General features: G+C 37.9%; 1 protein-coding gene across 3 annotated transcripts in view; it reads right to left on the bottom strand.

The window, feature by feature from the left end:
- Positions 1-18839, bottom strand: part of PEAK1 (pseudopodium-enriched atypical kinase 1) — a 217995-nt gene that overhangs the window by 34498 nt on the left and 164658 nt on the right. For all 3 annotated transcript variants that reach the window (XM_012728616.1, XM_012728617.1, XM_004688002.2), the window contains one exon: positions 12389-12582. In XM_012728616.1, the coding sequence (XP_012584070.1) occupies positions 12389-12582 (194 nt within the window). The remainder of the gene's footprint in view (positions 1-12388; positions 12583-18839) is intronic.

Below are 18839 nucleotides of genomic sequence, written 5' to 3'. Positions count from 1 at the left end.
TGGTGTGGCAGACCTCTCCTTTCTCACTTGCTCCCACAGCAGTATATATCAGTACATCTACCTGTTCTGCTCCTCACTCTCTCTGGTGAATCCTTCAACCTGGCGAGTGAGCATTCCGGTATCCCAGTACTAGTGTATGTAAATAAATAAATCTAAAAAAAAAAAAAAAAAAAAAAAAGGAAGGCCTTCCCTGGTGGTGCAGCGGATTAATGCACAGCACTAAGAAGCTAAAGCCACATCAGCCTGAGTTTGAATCCCTGCTCCAGAGGTGACCCACATGGCGTGGCAGACCTCTCCTGACCCGCATGCTGCTCTCCTCAGCAGTGTACTTCATCAGTCTGCCTGTTCTGCTCCCTACTCTGTCTCTGGTGAAGCCTCTCACTGCCCCTGCACCTCTAGCCTGTACCCCAGTTCTGTATGCATAAATAAATAAATATTTTTTTAAAAAAGGAAACATGCTAAATGAAAGAAATCAATCGCAAAAGACCTCATATATCATGTGATTCCACTTACATGAGGTAGGCACAGCTATATAAATAGAGACAGAAAGTAATGCACGGCCACCAGGGGCTTGGTGGATGGGGGAGAATGAAAGTGAGAATGATTGCCAGTGGGTTTATTTTTTGGGATGATAAAAATATTCTGGAATTAGATACTAGTGATGGCTGTAAAATTTTGTGAATATACTAAAACTCAATGAACTGCACCTTCCAAAAGAGTGTATTTTCTGGTATGTAAATTATAACTAAAAAAAAAAAAAATCAACAACCCAGCTTAGAAACCAGCATAAATTATGCTTTTAGTTACATCTCCCCAGTCCTTTGTACTCTTATATCGGAGACATGGCACCTGGCATTTACTGACCTGTGCTAGTGAGAGTTTCTTCCCAGAGTTTTCCCAGCCTATCCAGCCTCAGCTACTGTGAGAAGTCAGAAGTACAATTTATTTGTGATAACAGAAATATGCTTTGTAACAATCCTTTATTTTCCAGTTGCTGACCCAGATCTCTTGGAGGTAAAGTGTTACGGAGAAAAGAGAATTGCACCAGCACTGGATAATCCTGTCTGGGTATTGGGATCATTGTCCCAAATTTAGTCCCCCTCTCTACAGTAGCCATTTAAGAGATTTTTTTTTTTCAAATACCAAAGCTGATCATAGTACTCCTACCTAAAAATTCTATCCTTCCGAGTTTGAGCTTGATCCCAAGTACAGAACTTGTTTTTGCTCAAGTCCAGAAAGCAAGCTATTATGACCTAGTGCTGATTGTACCTATTCCAAAATCTCACAGTGTTCTCCCTGTATCTTCAGCCAGTTACCAAAATAACTGTGTTTCTCTAGTACTATGGGCTTCTTCATACGTTGTCTTTGCTTAAAATGACCTTCTTCCAGGAATGGTTTCCCTTTCTTCTTATCTTCCAACATCCTGCCTCTGGGAGTATTTCTCACTGTATCCCCCCAAATTGATCTCTTTCTTGGAACTCAGATATATCCTGTGAACACTCCTCCCTAGGCTTATCTAACAGCTGACTTGCCTCAGGCAGAATGCCCTCCTGGTGTGCTCACAAGGGCAGAAGCTGTGTCTCATCTGCATAGCCTGCACCAGGCAGAGTCTGGCTGAGGGAAGGGGGAGGAAGGGAGGAGAAACATGAACCTATTCTCACAGCTTCCAGTGTGGGTATTTTCACCCCATCTCTGTATTAGAGCAAACAAAAATAGACATGGAAGGAATGACAGCTTCCAAAATGGTCTTTAAAAGAAAAAACAATTACCTCAAAACTGGCGAGTGAGACAAGACCTATCGTCTCAGTTGCTTTTCAAGCCTTCTCAGAGGAAGTGGAAGGGGGCTGATCTTGCAGCTTTCTACCATCTATAAAGTCCAAACTCCTCAACTAAGCTCAGGGCTTAGTCTTATCTACCACTATTTCCCATCAACCATTCCACATGAATACTTCCTGTACTTGTAATATGTTTCATGTTTTTAGTTTCACATCTCTGCTTGAGCAAAGGCATAAAGTCTAGCTCAACTGTCTCTCCTCCACAGAAACCTTCCCCCTTTCTACTCCCCTCCTCCCTTCCAAACTAGAAGCCATCATTCCCCCTCCACCCCCGATCCAAAGGAAAGTCAGCAAAATTGGTTATCATTCCAAAATGAAAACAGAAAGCAATGAAATAAAAATAATTAATCATGGTGGCTTCTCTTCTCACACAGTAGGCTACAATCTTCTGGGAGCCATGGAAACCCCACCAAAAAGATCACCACAGAAGATCAGATATTCTGTTCCAAGTGAAACAGCCACAGGCATTCTATACTCATGGGAGTGGGTCAAGCCATTCCCAGTCTAAAAGTATGTTGTATATCTTTCTCCTTCCAAGAAAGACAAGTTCTCCTAACTGAATTCCAATCATCTGGGTCAATGTTTTAAAAACTTGGCTTCTTGGCTGTTTTTAAACTTGTACATGCCTCTCAAGCTTCTGGGCCAGACACTAAGCTCAGCTCTCAGCAGACCTGATATAACATCACATACTCTGCATTTTTGTGGCATACCAGTTCTCTAAACAGAAAAAAATGGTATTCTAAATTTTGCCTTACTATAGGCTAAAAAAGTTCTTTTGGACAAATATGTTTGGCTAAATCACACTTAAGTTTTGCCTACTTTCTTCAGAGTGTCCATACTCTACCTCTTTCTCTCTCTCTCTCTCTGTTTAAAAACTGACAGCTAAGGCCATATATAATGTTTTGAAAAGCAAATGCTAAAAATAGCTTATGTGGGAAGAATTTAAGATACTACTCCACAGAAGCCAAAAGAGTGTTTCAAATTCACCAGGGAGGCAAAATGGTTGATAAGGGGCTCTTAATATTTACATGATAGGTAAAGTAAATAGAAAGTAAATAAAAAATAAATCAACATTTTAAAGGTGACTGCCTATTGAAAAACTCAAATAATAGCATTATAACAGAGATCTTCTGAAAGGCAAGATCCTTGAAGCCCCACTTGGCACAGTCCACAGCAAATGTCTGCTTAGGACATGGCAATCATTACAGTTTTAGATTGTTAAAGTCACTTAACAATCACACACACTCTTGGTGGAGAGCAGTATTAGTTCTTCATTCAAATGAGACAGGACTGTCACAGCCTCTTGGTTGGTCTGTCTCCAATCATCCTGTAGGTAGCTCTCACAAATGGTCTTTTAAAAATCTTGATCATGTCCCTGTGCTCAAAATTCTTCAGTGACTATTCATTTTTCATAGATAAGACATATTGTCATATAAACACATCACTTATGATCCAGCCTTACTTTTCTACTGTCTCATCTTCCCCACTCTGCCTCCTCATACTCACTGCTACCCTACATTAATTACTTATAGTCAGTTATTACTTTCACTCATCAAGTTCCACACCTCTGTACATATGTTCGCTCTACCCAGAATTTCCCCCCTTTTATCAATCTGGCAAATAACTACTCTTCTTTCAAGTCCTACTCAAAATCTTTAGTGACCCCCTCCCATACTCCTTCAGACATAAGCTTTTATGAAGGCTTTACAGATCTGCATCATGGCAACTATCACGTGGGCTCCTAATAGTCTAGCCCCACGTCTCTCTCTCTCAAAGACCGAGAGTCCTTGAAGGTAGAACTGCATTCCCAAGGCCTGGCCCGCTTCCCAGGAGATGGCTGGTGTTTGCTGAATGAAAGTATTAAAGTCCAAATAAATGGAACATATCTATCTGTGTAATTTATATTTTTAATCTTCTTTCCTAATTCTTCCCCAGGGTCCATGACAAGTAATATAGATGAAAATGGGAAAGAAGCACTTGGATTATAAATATCACACTTCACACACCATCAATGTGCCTTTTCAGATGAGAAGGGCTTCTTGTTGGCTGAACTCAGTCCTCACTATCTTGTCCCCTGGTCACAGGCATCAGTAGCTTAGTAGGAAAGGCCTTACTCTACTTGGAAATCATAACCGTGGTGGGTGGCACCATAGTCAAAATACAGCAGATGCCATCTTCATTGAAAACAATAAAGCAAAAGCTAACCTCCGAAGAGCATTCTGAACTTAGCCTCAAATAAAGACATGAACAGACCACTTTAAGGAATGTTAGTGGTGTAGCAGCTGACATACTCAATTTCTGTAAGAGGCTCATTAGAAAAATACCTCTATGAGCAGAGATTATTTATTTAGGGGTAAGTTATCTAAGTAATTGTAATATTGTACTCTGCAAACTAATTTCTGTATATGAGAAACTATTTTTAAATATGAATACAGTTAACTTAAAGACAGGGGCACAAATCTGGTTTCTTTTTAAATAGAGATAATTACATTTTTAGGAAGTACAACAAATGAACAAACAAATGTTGAAAGCTACCAATCTGTTTTTTTCTTTTAAATTCAAATATTCTAAAAATGCACCAGGCCCTCCCTGGTGGTGCAACAGGTTAAAGCACAGCACTGTGAAGCTATCTGAAGCCAGTGCAGCATGAATTCCCTCCCCTGCCATGGCAAGGCAGACGTCTTCTGACCAGCATGCTCGTTGCTCTCCTCAGCAGTGTGCTTCAGTCAATCGGCTTATTCTGTTCCCCACTTTGTCTCTGGTGAATCTTCTCACCCCCTACACCTCTGGCCTGTATCCCAGTTCTTATATACATAAATAAGCCTTTAAACAAATAAAAATATACAATTCTTGAATCTGGCTCAAGTAACCATGCATTGTGTAATGTCTAGCCCATAGAATTCACTCAGTAATTACTTGCTGAATAAATGAGCAAATGGTAATGGACTTACAAGAATGATTTATTTTATAAGATTTATGTATTTATTCACACAGAACTGGGTACAAGCCAGAAGTACAGGGACTGTGAGAGGCTTCACCAAAGACAGAGTGGGGAGCAGAAGAGGCAAATCGACGAAGTACACTGCTGAAGGGAGCAGCAGGCGGGTCAGGAGAGGTCTGCTGTGGGTCACCTCCAGGGCCGGGGATTGAACTCGCACTGAAGCGGCTTTGGCTAGCTTGCAGTGCTGCATCCTAACCTGTTGCGCCACCAGGGAGGGCCCAGAATGATTTTTTTTTTTAAAGCTGACGATATTATTCCATAATTTACAACATCAAGACCAGCAATGTAATGACATTCTTTTAAGTACACCCACCCCTTAGAATTTGTCACTACATTCACACAGTTCAAAGGAAATTCCACAGACAGAAGGCTTTCAGGGATTTTTCTTTCAATGTTTGAAGGGCACAACCTCAAGAAACTGCTAGGTAAGTAAGAGGAGAAATACAACAGTTTCTTGTGGGATATGTTGAAAGGAAATGAAGCATAACATATAAAGTTCCTTAATTAAGAAGCCCCTGGGTTAACTTGAATATTAGGGGAAAAAAAAAGCCAGCTAATTAATGGAACACATAAACAGTGACTTGAAACTTTCCTACATGAACTTTATACAGAAGAGTTCAATTTCTCTAACTTGGAAATCTTATAAAGTCAAATGCAAAAGTCACATTTGATTCACTAACTCAAACATGTTCTTAGCAAATACTGTGTGTTTCAGATAATACACTGGGTTACTGGCACACAGAAAGAGGAAAAAGTAAAAAAAATCTGTCAAGTAAAGGGAAACTTGATAGATCTTTCTAAAAGCAATGCAGAGTACTGAGTTATAAAGTGGGTGAAGGAGAGGTAAAGTCACCAACTTATTTCCAATGGAGTAGTAGTCATTACAGGCTCCTGATTTCAGCAGGCTGATAAAGTAGTCTCTGTGCCACTTAAAAACTAGTAATATTTCTTCTAGACATTTTGAGATAGACAAAAGAAACATGGGGAGAATGTGGAAGGTCTGATTATACAACATTCCATCACCTCTTTAGGAAATCATTTTCAGTGGCAGATACCCTGCTACATTCATCTTGGGGTGGACAGTTTGTTCAGTGACCTCACATTACAATCACCCAGAGTAAAACCATCACTTTCTAAGGGACCACCTTCTTAAAGAATTGTGAAGTTTCATTCACACTAAAGTGACTTTTGTGTCCAAGTCTCCCTAATAATCAATTCTTTTAAAGTAGGGCTGTACAGCAGAACTGTCTGTGATATCCTCACTTGCATATCTAATATAAGAGTCACATTGAGTCATACTGAGTTCTTAAAATGTTGCTAGTGAGACTAAGGAACTGAATTTTATTTGTATTTAAAAAATTTAAATTTAAACAGATGTGGCAAGCACCTACTATATTGGATGGTATAAAATTATCTAGTTAAAAACAAAGTAAAGTTTATTTTATTTAAGTTAAAAATAAGGGAAAAGGCATCTGAATTAAGGCTGGAGTTGATTGCTAAGGTGAACAGAAAATAATATATTTCAAATAAGTCTATAGCTTTCCTTGGAAATGGTGGACTCAGTTTTCTCTGTTATGCTTTTTTATAGTGCGATGATCTTTCTCAAGGGTAGAGGTTGAATGGTGAATGGAAATTCTGAAGTAGGGTAGTCAGATCAGTAGAGTTTTGTTTGTTTTGAACAAAAACTATTTTTTTTTAAAAGATTTATTTATTTGTACATACAGAACTGGGGTACAGGCTGGAGGCTCAGGGGCGGTGAGAGGCTTCACCAGAGACAGAGTGGGGAACAGAACAGGCAGATCGACCAAGTACACTGCTGAGGGGAGCAGCGGGTGGGTCAGGAGAGGTCTGCCACACCATGTGGTCACCTCCGGGGCAGGTGGGAATCGAACTCATGGGAAGTGGCTTTAGATTCTCAGTGCTGTGCTTTAACCCGCTGCGCCACCAGGGAGGGCCCCAAAAACTATTTTTAATAAAAGATTTATTTATTTATGCTTACAGAAATGGGGTATAGGCCAGAGGTGTAGTAGGTGAGAGGATTCACCAAAGTAGGGAACAGAATAGGACGTTGTACTGATACACTGCTGAGGGGAGCAGGGGGCAGGCCAGGAGAGGTCTGCCTTGCCATGAGGGTCAGCTCCCTGGCTGGGGATCAAAGTTGTGCTACAGTGGCTTCTGAGAATGTCATAGTGTGGAAATTTAGCCCGTTGAGCCACAAGGGAGAGCCCTGTTTGTTTAACTTTTTAGTGTTCAGAATTAAGAAGTGTGGGAACTACAAAATAAACCCAAGCAATGCCCCTTTGTCTTGCTAAAGAGCAGGTGTGTTGCACCCTCAGTCATTTTTTTTTTAATCTGTATTTTCCTCCTCGGCATAGTCAAAATTTCTAATAAACATTTTTACTTCTTTCCACTTCATGCTAGCATATTAAACACAAAGGAGAAAGCAACACACTCTTGGGGGGAGGAAAAAAAAAGGAACTTCACATTTATTAAGCACTTTTATGTACAGTACTTCTTTTACCCTAAGCTCTGAAAACCGACTTTAATATTCCCTCATTCCAGAAGAGGAAACTGAAGCTCAGGGATGTCAAATAGCTGACCCAAAATTATGCAAGCAGTCAGTGACATAGTTGGTACATGAACCTAAATTTGTCTGATGCTCTAAACCTGGTTTTCCTATCTAAATAAACTTCACAGTAGAAATGATGGTCACCCTTAAGTTTCCTCCCTGGTTTCTTCCTTTGGTCTATCCATCTGAAGAATTATAGCCATATAGCCACCCTTCTCAGCAGGCGAGACTTTACCAGAAGCTCCTGCTAGAATGTTGTTTTCTCTCTTCTTTGTATTTTTCAACTACTTCTACTGTGGTATAATCAACACAAAATTAATTTCAGCAAAAGAAGTCAAGATACAATTTGATGAGTTTATGAAATGTCTACAGGTGATTAACACAATTAAAATAATGGTATAAAATATCTGTCACTCCTGGACTCTCCCTGGTGGCGCAGTGGGTTAAAGCACAGCACTAAGAAGCTAAAGCCACTTCAGCATGAGTTCAAATCCCTGCCCTGTAGGTGACCCACATGGCATGGCAGACCTCTCCTGACCTGCCCACTGCTCCCTGCAGGAGTGTGTCAGTCAGCCTGTTCTGTTCCCTACTCTCTCTGGTGACTCCTCTCACCGCCCCTGTACCTCCAGCCTGTACCCCAGTTCTGTATGCATAAATAAATAAATCTTAAAAAATATATATCTGTCACACCTTGTGGCTATCTGCAATCACTCACCCTCCCTTATTCTTCTCCTTGGCTCTTGTCAATCACTGATTTAGTTATTATGGTAACAGTTTGCCTTTCTAAAATTTGACACATATTATACCGTTATTTCCTTTGTTTTTTTCATCTAGTTTTTGAGATTCAGGCAAGTTATTATTTATTTTTAAATAGCATTTGTATGCATGTTTATACCAAAGTTTGTCATCCATATACTAGATGATAGCTGCATAGGCTTTTTTGTGTTTGGGATGTTAAGAATAAACTCTGTCCATTTAAGTACAAGTCTTTGTGCAGACGTTTGTTTTCATTTCTCTTGTACAAAGTAAGAGTGGCCTTATGGAAACATGAAAAACTGCCACATGCTTCCGAAGTAGCTGTGCTGGCTTGGATACCCTTTACAATGTATTATAGTTCTAGTTGCTCCACATCCTTATAACATTTGGTATTTTACCCTTTTTTAAAAGAGATCTGGTGGGTGTCTTTGTATCTTTTCAGTTTTTAATTTATATTTCCTGATGAGTAATAAAGCGGAATATCTTTTCATGTGCTACTTGGTTGTTCACATATTTTCCTTTTTCTGAAGCTTGTTAAATCTTTACATTTTTTAAAACGAGGGTTCTTTTGAGCTGAGATGTATATAATCTCAGGTTATATGAGATACTTTGTGGTTTTCTGCCCATGTTAGCTTGCTCTTATTTCTTAACAGTGCCTGAAAAGAAGTTTTTTTTTTTTAATAAATCATTGATTTCTCTTTTATATTTCATGATTTCTATTTTTGGTAAAAATTTTGTAAACTTTTTGCTACATTTCTAAAGGTGACTAAAATTTCCTATGTTTTTTGAAAAACAACTGTGATTCATTTTTTGCACATCTATATCTAGTTATATCCAAGCCATTTGCTTTACTGTAACGATTATTATTTGACTGCATTTGCACCTTTGTCAAAAGCAAAGTGACCGTATATGTACAGTTTTATATGTGGGCTCTCTTCTGTTTAATGAGTCTGTATGTCTACAACATACTTTCTGGATATATAGCTTTGAGGATTGTAAGGATAGTCTTCCAAATAGATTTTTAATTTCAAAATTATTTTGATTATTATACATTCTTTTAAAAAGATTTTGGCTGTGATAACCTTGGCTTACATTGCCGTTGGTATTTTGGGAATATAGGCTCTCCGTCCCACCTTCTTCAGGGTATAGTTACAATTTGCAATGCTCTGTAGCTTAAAATGTTTTACACATATGTGGTTAGACATATTTCACAACTGTGACAATGCTATAAACGGTATGTGAATTGCACTTTCAATTCCTGAGTGTTCACTGGAAGTATAACTGTGTTTTGTAATTTTTGCAAGTTTTACTAGTTCTAGTGGATACTTTGAAGATTCCTAAGGATGTTTGAAATAGTTATATTATCTGCGAATACAGATTTAAAAAAAATCAAAACCACTTCATGCAAACTGCTGTAAGTATTGAAGTTCCAAGTGCCAATGAAAATATTTGTTCTATTAGGAAAAATAGTAACTAAAAATTAAACAAAATCCCTTCAGTTTGTGGAACACATAAAGTCAATCCTATTTATTACTTAATTCTTATCTTACACTATTACTCAATTCTTAATTTTATATTTTACTTATTTTTATTTCATTGTATTTACATTTTTTTAATATTTACATTTTATGCCCCCCTATGTTACTTGTTATTTTACTTACACAGGAAAACCTTTCCCCACACAGTCAAGTAAAATCATTTACAGAAAACTAAGAAGCATTTTATGTGAATCACATTCTTTTGAAAGTAAAGTTAGAAATAAAGCTATCTTTCTGCTGAGGTTTTTCTAACCTAGCATTTCTATGCTTGAAGTAATCATAATATTAAAAAAATCTTAAATTTTGTGTTTCAGAGTATATAATTAAAAAAAAACAAACAGGGAGATCCTTTATCCTTCAGCACCGTACAATTATTATATTAAGACCACTGGGTTTCTACCTTTTTTCAGTTCTTATTGGCTTTGTGACCCTGAGTAAAGTTCACTGTCTTGAATTTCTTTATCTGAAATATGGATAATCCAGATTACATCTTCTAAAGTGGTTGTGAGGATTTAATGGGTTTACAAAAGTAAAGCATTAAGACTATTCATGGAAGTAGTGCTCTATTTTTTCTAATAATCTATGTACTGAGAAGATAACAATATAAAGCAATTAAGTTAGATGTTCGCTAACTGATATTTTTAAAGAAGATATGCCATAAGATACCATAAAGTTAGTAAAAACTAGTAAATATACTATCAAGGACATTGTGAAAGAAATTGGTACAATAAGAATATCTGAAATAAAATTCCTGGTCTGTTACTTGTAGTAAGTAAACAATACATTTTTCTTCTTATAATATGCCTCAAAGTATAAAAGATTAACAAAGCTCAATAAGCTGCTTGATGACAAAAAAAAAAAAAACCTATTCCAAATGGTAGTCAAATTGCTTGGGTAAAATGCAGTATGTTCTCCTGCACCCATTAAGTCATAAAAGGCTTCTAGAACTTAGAATGGAACTTTTCTTTCTAAAATATATTTTAATTTAAAATGTATTTTAATTGCTTATGGGTTCTTATGATTGAGTTTCCCAAAAGGACCTAACAGAGCTATCTCTTTATGTTTCCTCAACCTTAACAGTTGTCTTTTAAGCCCTTTTTTTCCTTTTAAAAAGATTTATTTACTTATGCTTATAGAACTGGGGTACAGGCCAGCGGTGTGGTGGGTGAGAGGATTCACCAGAGACAGAGTAGGGAGTAAAACAGGCAGATTGACAAAGCAAACTGCTGGTTAGAAGAGGGCTGCCACAGCATATGGGTCAGCTCCCTGGGCAGGGATCGAACTCATGCTCCAGTGGCTTTGGAGAACTTCATAATGCAGTGCTTTAACCAGTTGCGCCACCAGGGAGAGCTCGTTAAGCCCATTTTTAAAGGATTTTTATTTCAAAGTATACTAGCTGATCTTAGGATGATATTATTCCTTGATGACTTGATGGTGAAAAAGACAGAAGAAAGAAGATGAGAAATTAGGTAGAAGAATGTCTTGATATTATATATCACTGATTTCCAAGCAGGTGTAAGAGTTGGTCAATGGCTATTAAAAGTCTTGCTAGAGATCTGCATGGGGTAGTCTAGTCCATGCCATTTCATTTCTTTCCTGACTTCATGGGGAAGTCAGAGAAATTCTTATCCAGTCCCAGGCTTTGTGTATCAGAGGAAGGGAAACTGTGTGACACTAAAGGAGAGAGAGACAGATGAGAAGTCACAGGGCACTAAAGAAAAAAGCATAAAAATGATTAGAAAATTGAGAAAACTATGAAGGTTCCTTAGGGGCAATTTAGCTTAACCCTCTCCATGGTTCAGGATACTCCTCCAAATCTCTGATAGTCCTGTGGCCTCTGCCTCAACACCCCCAACTTCTGGGGTCTGACTTCCTTGAGACCCTTTGCTCTAAGTTGGAAATCTGGGATATACAGTAAGTTCTTTACATTGTTAAAAGCTAATTAATCATTGTCTTAGGTATTTTACCACCAAAATCCCTCTCAAATATGTACTGTTTCCCCTTCCACTATCTTAGCTGAGGCCTCTCTCATCCACTTACATGGTCCTGCAACCAAATTTCTTGATACCAAATACTTCATCTCTAACCCATCCTCATGCAGAAGACTGCAGATTGCATGTTCTAAAACAAAAGGAATCACATTATTCCTCTGCTTGAAACCCTTTGATGTTTCACTATCAAAGGGCAGCAAAAAGTCTAAAGATTTAGCCTGAAGAGCATCCTCTTATCTAACCAACTTACATTTGAGTAGCATGAAATAACTGAGGTGTCCACATTCACTAAGTTGTGCTATTGTTCAGGAATTATCTCTAGGAAGGCATTCTTTCTCCCATTTATTTTATTCTCCAATTATTTTATATATAATTTACATTATATATATTGTATATATAATTATATACAAAATAACTACTTTATATATAATTCTGTGTGTATCTCTGTTATTGAATTAGTCATATCACACTGAAATCATTAACAAGTTCATCTCCTTCCTCTAGGTGAGTTCCTCAAAGCAAGAACCAATGTCGGACCTTTAGCATATGGCAGAAGATTAATGTACTTTTTCTGAAAGCTAAAAATTTTAACTTTGGTTGTCTAACTTTTGCTCCATGAAGCAATAAAAACCATCTTACCAGGAAACTACAGTATGTACTTGTGTGTAAAAAGGCCAAGTTAATGACATTGCACTTACCTAAATTGCTATATGTTGCACTACAGGAATTTAGGTCTGTGGCATCTGAAATGTCTTCTTTTTCCTCTTCCCTTTCCAGTTCAGGTAGGGACACTGGTGATGTGACTGAAGTGCAGCCCCCAGCATCTTGTTTCATGACAACAGTTCTTGGATCACGAGGAGAAAAATCCTCTGTCGATTCATTGGTCACATGACTGAAACAAATCAGACCACTGTCATACTGGCATTCAAAGATTTTATTAAATTTAGATTTATGGAAGATATGTAACTTGCCATTAATGTAAATAAGCTGCCCTCTAGCCACAATAGGGCATGAGTCCCAGAATATTTGTCTGAATCGAGGTGGTCCTTCACGCAGATTAATACTTCTATCTAATTTGATTCAAACATATTGAGAATCTAGTTTGGTACGGGAGGTGTGATAAGGCTCAAAAGAAAAGCTGTAAGGTAAGGAATGGGACTTTTTTCAGGTGGGCATGGCAATGTGGTGCTAGAAGGAGCTAAATGTTAAACTGGTTAAAGACAAACATACTCAAGTATTTAATGAAGTATTTGGCATATTTACTAAACTATGGTACTATATTACTACAGTAAATGCCAAATACTCTATAGTATTTTCTTTAAAAGACACACGGGGTTAACTACATAGTGAAGTATTTCTTTTTTTTCTTTTTTTTTCATAGTGAAGTATTTCTAAAGGATCAGGAATAAAGTTGAGATTAGAGTATCTAAATAAGGAAATTAAGCAATTGTTTTAGTAGGTAACTGAGATAGGAAGGAGTTGTTTCTGGGAGAAGGGAAGCATCAACCTTTGCTGTATGCACAAAGCAGGCAAAGCAAATGGAAGAGAAGGTTCTGCATTCTAGTTAATCTTACCAAAGTGAATAGAAGCATCCTGTGGGCCACATTCTAGACTATGACCATCCACAATGCTTTGTGCTTTGTTTCACTGTGCTATTTCCTCCATTCTTCCCCACACCCTACTTCTCCTGAACTGTCAATTCTGTTGGTATAAAGTGCAGACAGACAGGATGGTCATTAAATGCTGGTGGAGAAAACTGGCCTATCAGAAAACCTTACTGGGCTGGTCAATGAAATAAACTGAAAATCAGTTATCTTCAATAGTTTTCTGGATCTGCTGGGATGTCATACGTCCACTAGCTCTTCTCTCACCCACCCCACCTCACCCCCTTTTTTTATGGGCAAAGAGGCAGGAGGAAAGCAAGTATCTTAGCTGCTATTACTGTTATTTCTAAATATTCAATAGGCAGTGAGTCATGGTGACATTTACTAGTTCCTTTAAGTGAGGCACTTTGATCATGTGTCATGAGACATGTATCACCTGTGGATTTGAGGGAGAGGATCTGAAGGAGTGTCTTCTTATTAATCTTTCATTATGGAAATTATGTATGTGCCTTAACAAAAAAAATCAGCCTTGAAGTCGGCTGGATATACAGCTTCAAAAATAATCTTTCAAAGCTGGCAGAACCAGGGTTCTCTCTATACTTAGGAATGAGCAAGGAACTGGAGGTTCTGTACGGGACCCAGCTCTTGGGGATAGTGGCAAGAGGAGTTTATAGAAATGCAGCCTAACATAGTAAAGCATGCTGCCCCTTCTTAACTGGAGGCATTAGGTCATCCACCCAAAAGAGGAACACCAAACAAAGCTGGTTTCTCATCACAAGGAGTCTTATAAAATCAAGGTAGTAAAGGACTCCATACATACACAAAGGCTAAGTCAAATGATGCCTTAGCAATTAATGGAAAGTTTGTAGATCACTGAGTAGTTATCAACATACTCAAGCAAGGGAAAATGATCTTTGCTAGGCAAATGTTATATAATCCATTTCTAATTTTAAAGCAATAAGTGTAAAGTGATTTAAAATAGCAGTCTCCCTCAAGAAGAAAAAAGTTAAACCTCTTTTTAGTCTAGAGTCAACTTGAGTGGTTTCCTAAATAGCTGTTTTTAGGCTCTTAATCTGTACATTCTAATTTCTTTTTCTTCCTTCCTTCCTTCCTTCCTTTTTTTTTTTTGCACAGAAGAACTGGGGTGTAGGCCAGAGGCTTGGGGTATGACAGTATTCACCAGAGACAGAATAGGAAGCAGAACAGGCAAATCTATGAAATACAATGCTGAGGGGAGCAGTGGGCAAGACAAGAGAGGTCTGCTGCTGGGATCAAACTCAGGCTGCTGCAGTGATAGCCAGGTCACTAAGGAGGCCCCTCCAATTCCTGGTTATTACTAAAAGAAAACTCTTACAGCTTCGCTAAAAGGAGTGAGAAGGTTGGTTCAGAGGCCATGACTACCCTCACTTGTCTGTTTTCCTCCCAGAGAACAGGTTATTATAATGAGTCTCAGTTATGAAGAACACAGAAAGAGTTGCTGCTATTAATCTGTAGGTTCACACACAGCTCTTTGCTCTTTAAGGGCTTCTCAAAACAAATTACGGAATCTAAAAATATAAGAATTATTATAGACTCACCCACTGTAATCAGTCATACAAGTCCCTATTAAAGGAAATCCTATAGGGTCTTGGTCAATCTGTTAATCACATTCTGAAAGCTCTGATGAGTCCTAGATCCCATTGAGCTTTGGAGGATTACAAGTTAGGCAAGATAGACGAGGCTTCAATTCTGCACCTTAATATCAGCCACTGTACCTTGACCTTTACCTTCAGGAGCTAGGGCTGGGAAATATGCCAAGTGACCTTTGGGGAGCTAAGCAAAGCGAAAACTAGTTTTATTACTTCTTGAAGGACCAAGCAATGCAACCCATATTACACAAAAAGATTGGTTTTTGTGATCACATTTAAAATTTTAATCATCAATTAAAGTAATTATCATTTATGAAGTACTATGCAAAGAGATTTGATAAAAGCTCAAGGGTTTGCAGATGGTTGCTAAGATGTTTAAACTACATTTACCATGACAGTACTGTCTACAAAAAAGAATTTTAAAAAGATGATATGTCACATCTTGATCCTTGAGTGAAGAACAGCTCTCTGTATCACTAAAATAGTAAGGGGAAGGGTGGGGAAGAGGTTTTAAGAGTTCAAGTTTAGATGTGATAACATGGTGTGACTAAAAATTGAGAATAGTAACAGAAGGTTGACTTACTCACTGGACATAAACCACACAAACAAGCTGTCTAGGAAGGAAATGAATTGTATGAGGGAATATAGTCTTTTTCATTTTCAAATTATTTATTGAAATAACATTGTGTTATAACATTATATATCGCAGGTGTCAGTGCCTATATACATTACAATAAGTTCACCACTAAAATCTCATCAGTTCCATTCTAAGGAGGAGGAAATTGGGACTTAAACTCAGCAATGGACCCAAGGCCACTAGGCCAGGCAGGTTCAGAGGGAATATAATTTTTAATCATTGATATTTTTTATATTTCATACTTAGATATAAATTCAGAAAACCCTCCCAAACCGTAAAGTGACACTTAGGAGATCAATGCCTTATCTCCTAACAAAGTGGTTCACCACCAACATTTATTTTACTGGGAAATATTGAATGCAATGGAGAAAATATCAAAACAGAGATCAAAGAATCCAAGCTCTATTACCCTAGTGCCTCAATCTTTTATACAAACTAGACAACAACATCAGGAAGGTAATGGAGAAAATGAAATTTTCCTTGTTTCATCCATGTGACAAAGGTAAAAATGCTTTAAGTAGAAATGACATTAAATTGTCTAGAATTTTTAAGCAATTTGTACATTTTTGTACAAATGTTGAATTAGGAACTAGATTTTTTTTCAGCAAATATTTGAAATTCACTACTGTAAAACAAAACCATTAACTGATAAATAAGAGAAACTGATAACTAAGAGAAAAAGTTAGTGTTTTATTTCTGTTATTTCAATTCACACAGTGTACAATGTCTGCAATAACCAGGGTGTTGGTATTTGGGTCCTTAGAGGTCAGGTTCACACCCTGTCTGAGCCTCATCTTTTTCTGAATTAACACTTGCTGTGCTTTTTTTTTTTTTTTAAAAGATTTATTTATTTATTCATACAGAGCTGGGGTACAGGCCAGAGATGCTGGAGGGTGAGAGGATTCACCAGGGACGGAGTGGGGAGCAGAACAGGCAGATCGAGGAAGTACACTGCTGAGGGGAGCAGTGGGTGGGTCAGGAGAGATCTGCCTGGCCATGTGGTCTCCTCTGGGGCAGGCGGGGATGGAACTCATGTGGAAGTGGCTTAAGCTTCTTAGTGCAGTGCTTTAACCCGCTGAGCCACAGGGAGGGCCCATTGCTGTGCTTTTTTAATGGAAAGACACACTAGACTGTACCTCAAAATTTTAACCAACTTTTCATTAATGGCTAGTTTCTAATTCGGATTTGGTAAACCTGATTTGACACTTAAAAAAAATTCTGTCACTAAGAAAGCTGGTTTTCTGAATATGGAGAATGTTTAAGTGTTCAAAGAAAACAAACATTGTTACAGACTTATTTATACTACAAAGGGACCCCTTAATAAGGTTTTATCTCATTATCTGCACCTTTCCTACATAATTCAAAGTCGCAGAAAACTTTTCTATGGAATGATCACTTGGCTTACCCAAGTACTCAAGTGTTAGGATTAATCACTGCACCAGCAAATGAAATGACTCTTTTTCTTCCTGGAAGAAAATCCAGGACAGATTTTTGTAAAAATTTTGTTAAATGTCTGAAAGTACTTTTTAAAAAGTTCCCCATTAGAATAAAAACCTTTATGTATCCAAGTATTTCCACAATTTCAATCCAACAACCTTCTATTTCAACCAACTTCATTTGGCTTCAGAAGGGACAATAAATGAAATCAGGCTTCTATGGAGATCATCTGCCTCTTGGGGCAAACTGTATTCTAAATTTCTATTTGCAAACTTTCTTCAGCAGTCGTATTTGTTTCTAGTTGCCCTAAATATTCAGATTAAAACACATCAGAAGCAGCAAGTCATGGGTCTGTTTCTGGATTCTATAGCTATCTATTTCTGGGGTTGCTGGGGATAATCATGGGGATAATGGACCTTTGCACAGATGAAACAAGTGTTACACATGCTTCTGGGGAAGGAGGAAAACTTCATTTCTTTCTTTCTGTCTCTCTACCTATAGAAACTCCTACCCTTCCCCCACCCCCTCCAAACACACACAATCAACATGACATTTCTTAATCCTGTCTTAGTTTCCAGGTCATCAACTGGATTCTGCTACACTTTCCAATTACTGGCACTCTCAAGCAGGAAATCAGGAAAACGCCCTGTCCACTGATCACTATCTTAGAGTCTCCAATTTTCCAGTAAGCCTTCTGTAGTTTTTAACTGAAAATTTCAAACTTCCTATCTTGAACTGAGATTAACCTTTAACTGAGATCTGATGAGCTCCTGCTGATATGTTTTATACAGTCCAGTCAAACAAAGGTCACTTGCACTGGACTGAAGAGCGTAGCTGGATCTTGGGATGGAGAAGACTGGCAGCCATGTGCAAGGTCTGGAATAGACACTGTGCAGTATCACTTTTTTTTTTTTTTTCCAATATATGTGACTAGTTCAAGGCATTAGGCTGTAAGACAGCAAAATATGTAAAAACCTTGCCTTTGAAAGGAGCAATAAAATAAGGCCGCCCTTGTCAATAACAAAGGTGTAGGAGCTCCTCAGCTTCATCGCAGCTTACTTCTAAAGAATGGGGTGATAAACTCATGTATATTTTCTGATAAGGCAAGATATTAGAAGAAAATACCCACAGGCATCTCCAACAGGACCAAGGAGGCTATGAAACACCCCTTTTGGGTTCTGGACCTTTTCCACATTCCCAGAAGCACTGGAGAAGCAAGTCCCACCTTCTCCCACTTTCCTCTTATCTCCCGCAACAGCCTATTTGTCCTTTTAGTCAGAGGAGGGAGATGCTGGGAAATGATTATGTATACTGTGCTCCAGAAACACTGCTGCTTACTGAAGGAGGGAAGGGAAGAGGGAGCAGAAACTGAAACTGTTCAGACTTACTGCCCCGTGATACTGGACAGGCTGCACGTTATCTCACTTAATTCATCAAAACACCTTGAAAGGTAGATACAATTATTTTCATTTTATAGATGGGGAAACTGAGATTGAAAGAAGTAAAATGAAGTAAAGATTGCTTAAGGCAAAGATTCAGCAATAAATGGTTTATTATAAAGATGAAGATTGAAAGTGCTTTGAAAAGAATACAGCTATTACTGAAATGCAAGGTAATAATGATTGCAGATGTGTTCTACTTTTGAAAAATTCTAAACAAAGTCATTATTTACACTGAAAGAGTACACTCTAGTACAGAAAAACTGTGTTTATAAACATCTGACTTCCTAATAATTACCACCACTAGATTTGCCATGTACTAGGCACTGTGCTTAAATTTTACCTCCTAGTGATAATATTGAGTAAGGCTTGCAATTCCCATAACAACAGTAGCTAAAACTGAC

This window comes from Condylura cristata, unplaced genomic scaffold, assembly GCF_000260355.1.
Source record: "Condylura cristata isolate star-nosed mole 26May11 unplaced genomic scaffold, ConCri1.0 scaffold00023, whole genome shotgun sequence".
NCBI classification, from domain to species: Eukaryota; Metazoa; Chordata; class Mammalia; order Eulipotyphla; family Talpidae; genus Condylura; species Condylura cristata.
The sequence above is the reverse complement of the archived record's forward strand: the minus strand, read 5'-3'. Positions and strand labels throughout refer to the sequence as shown.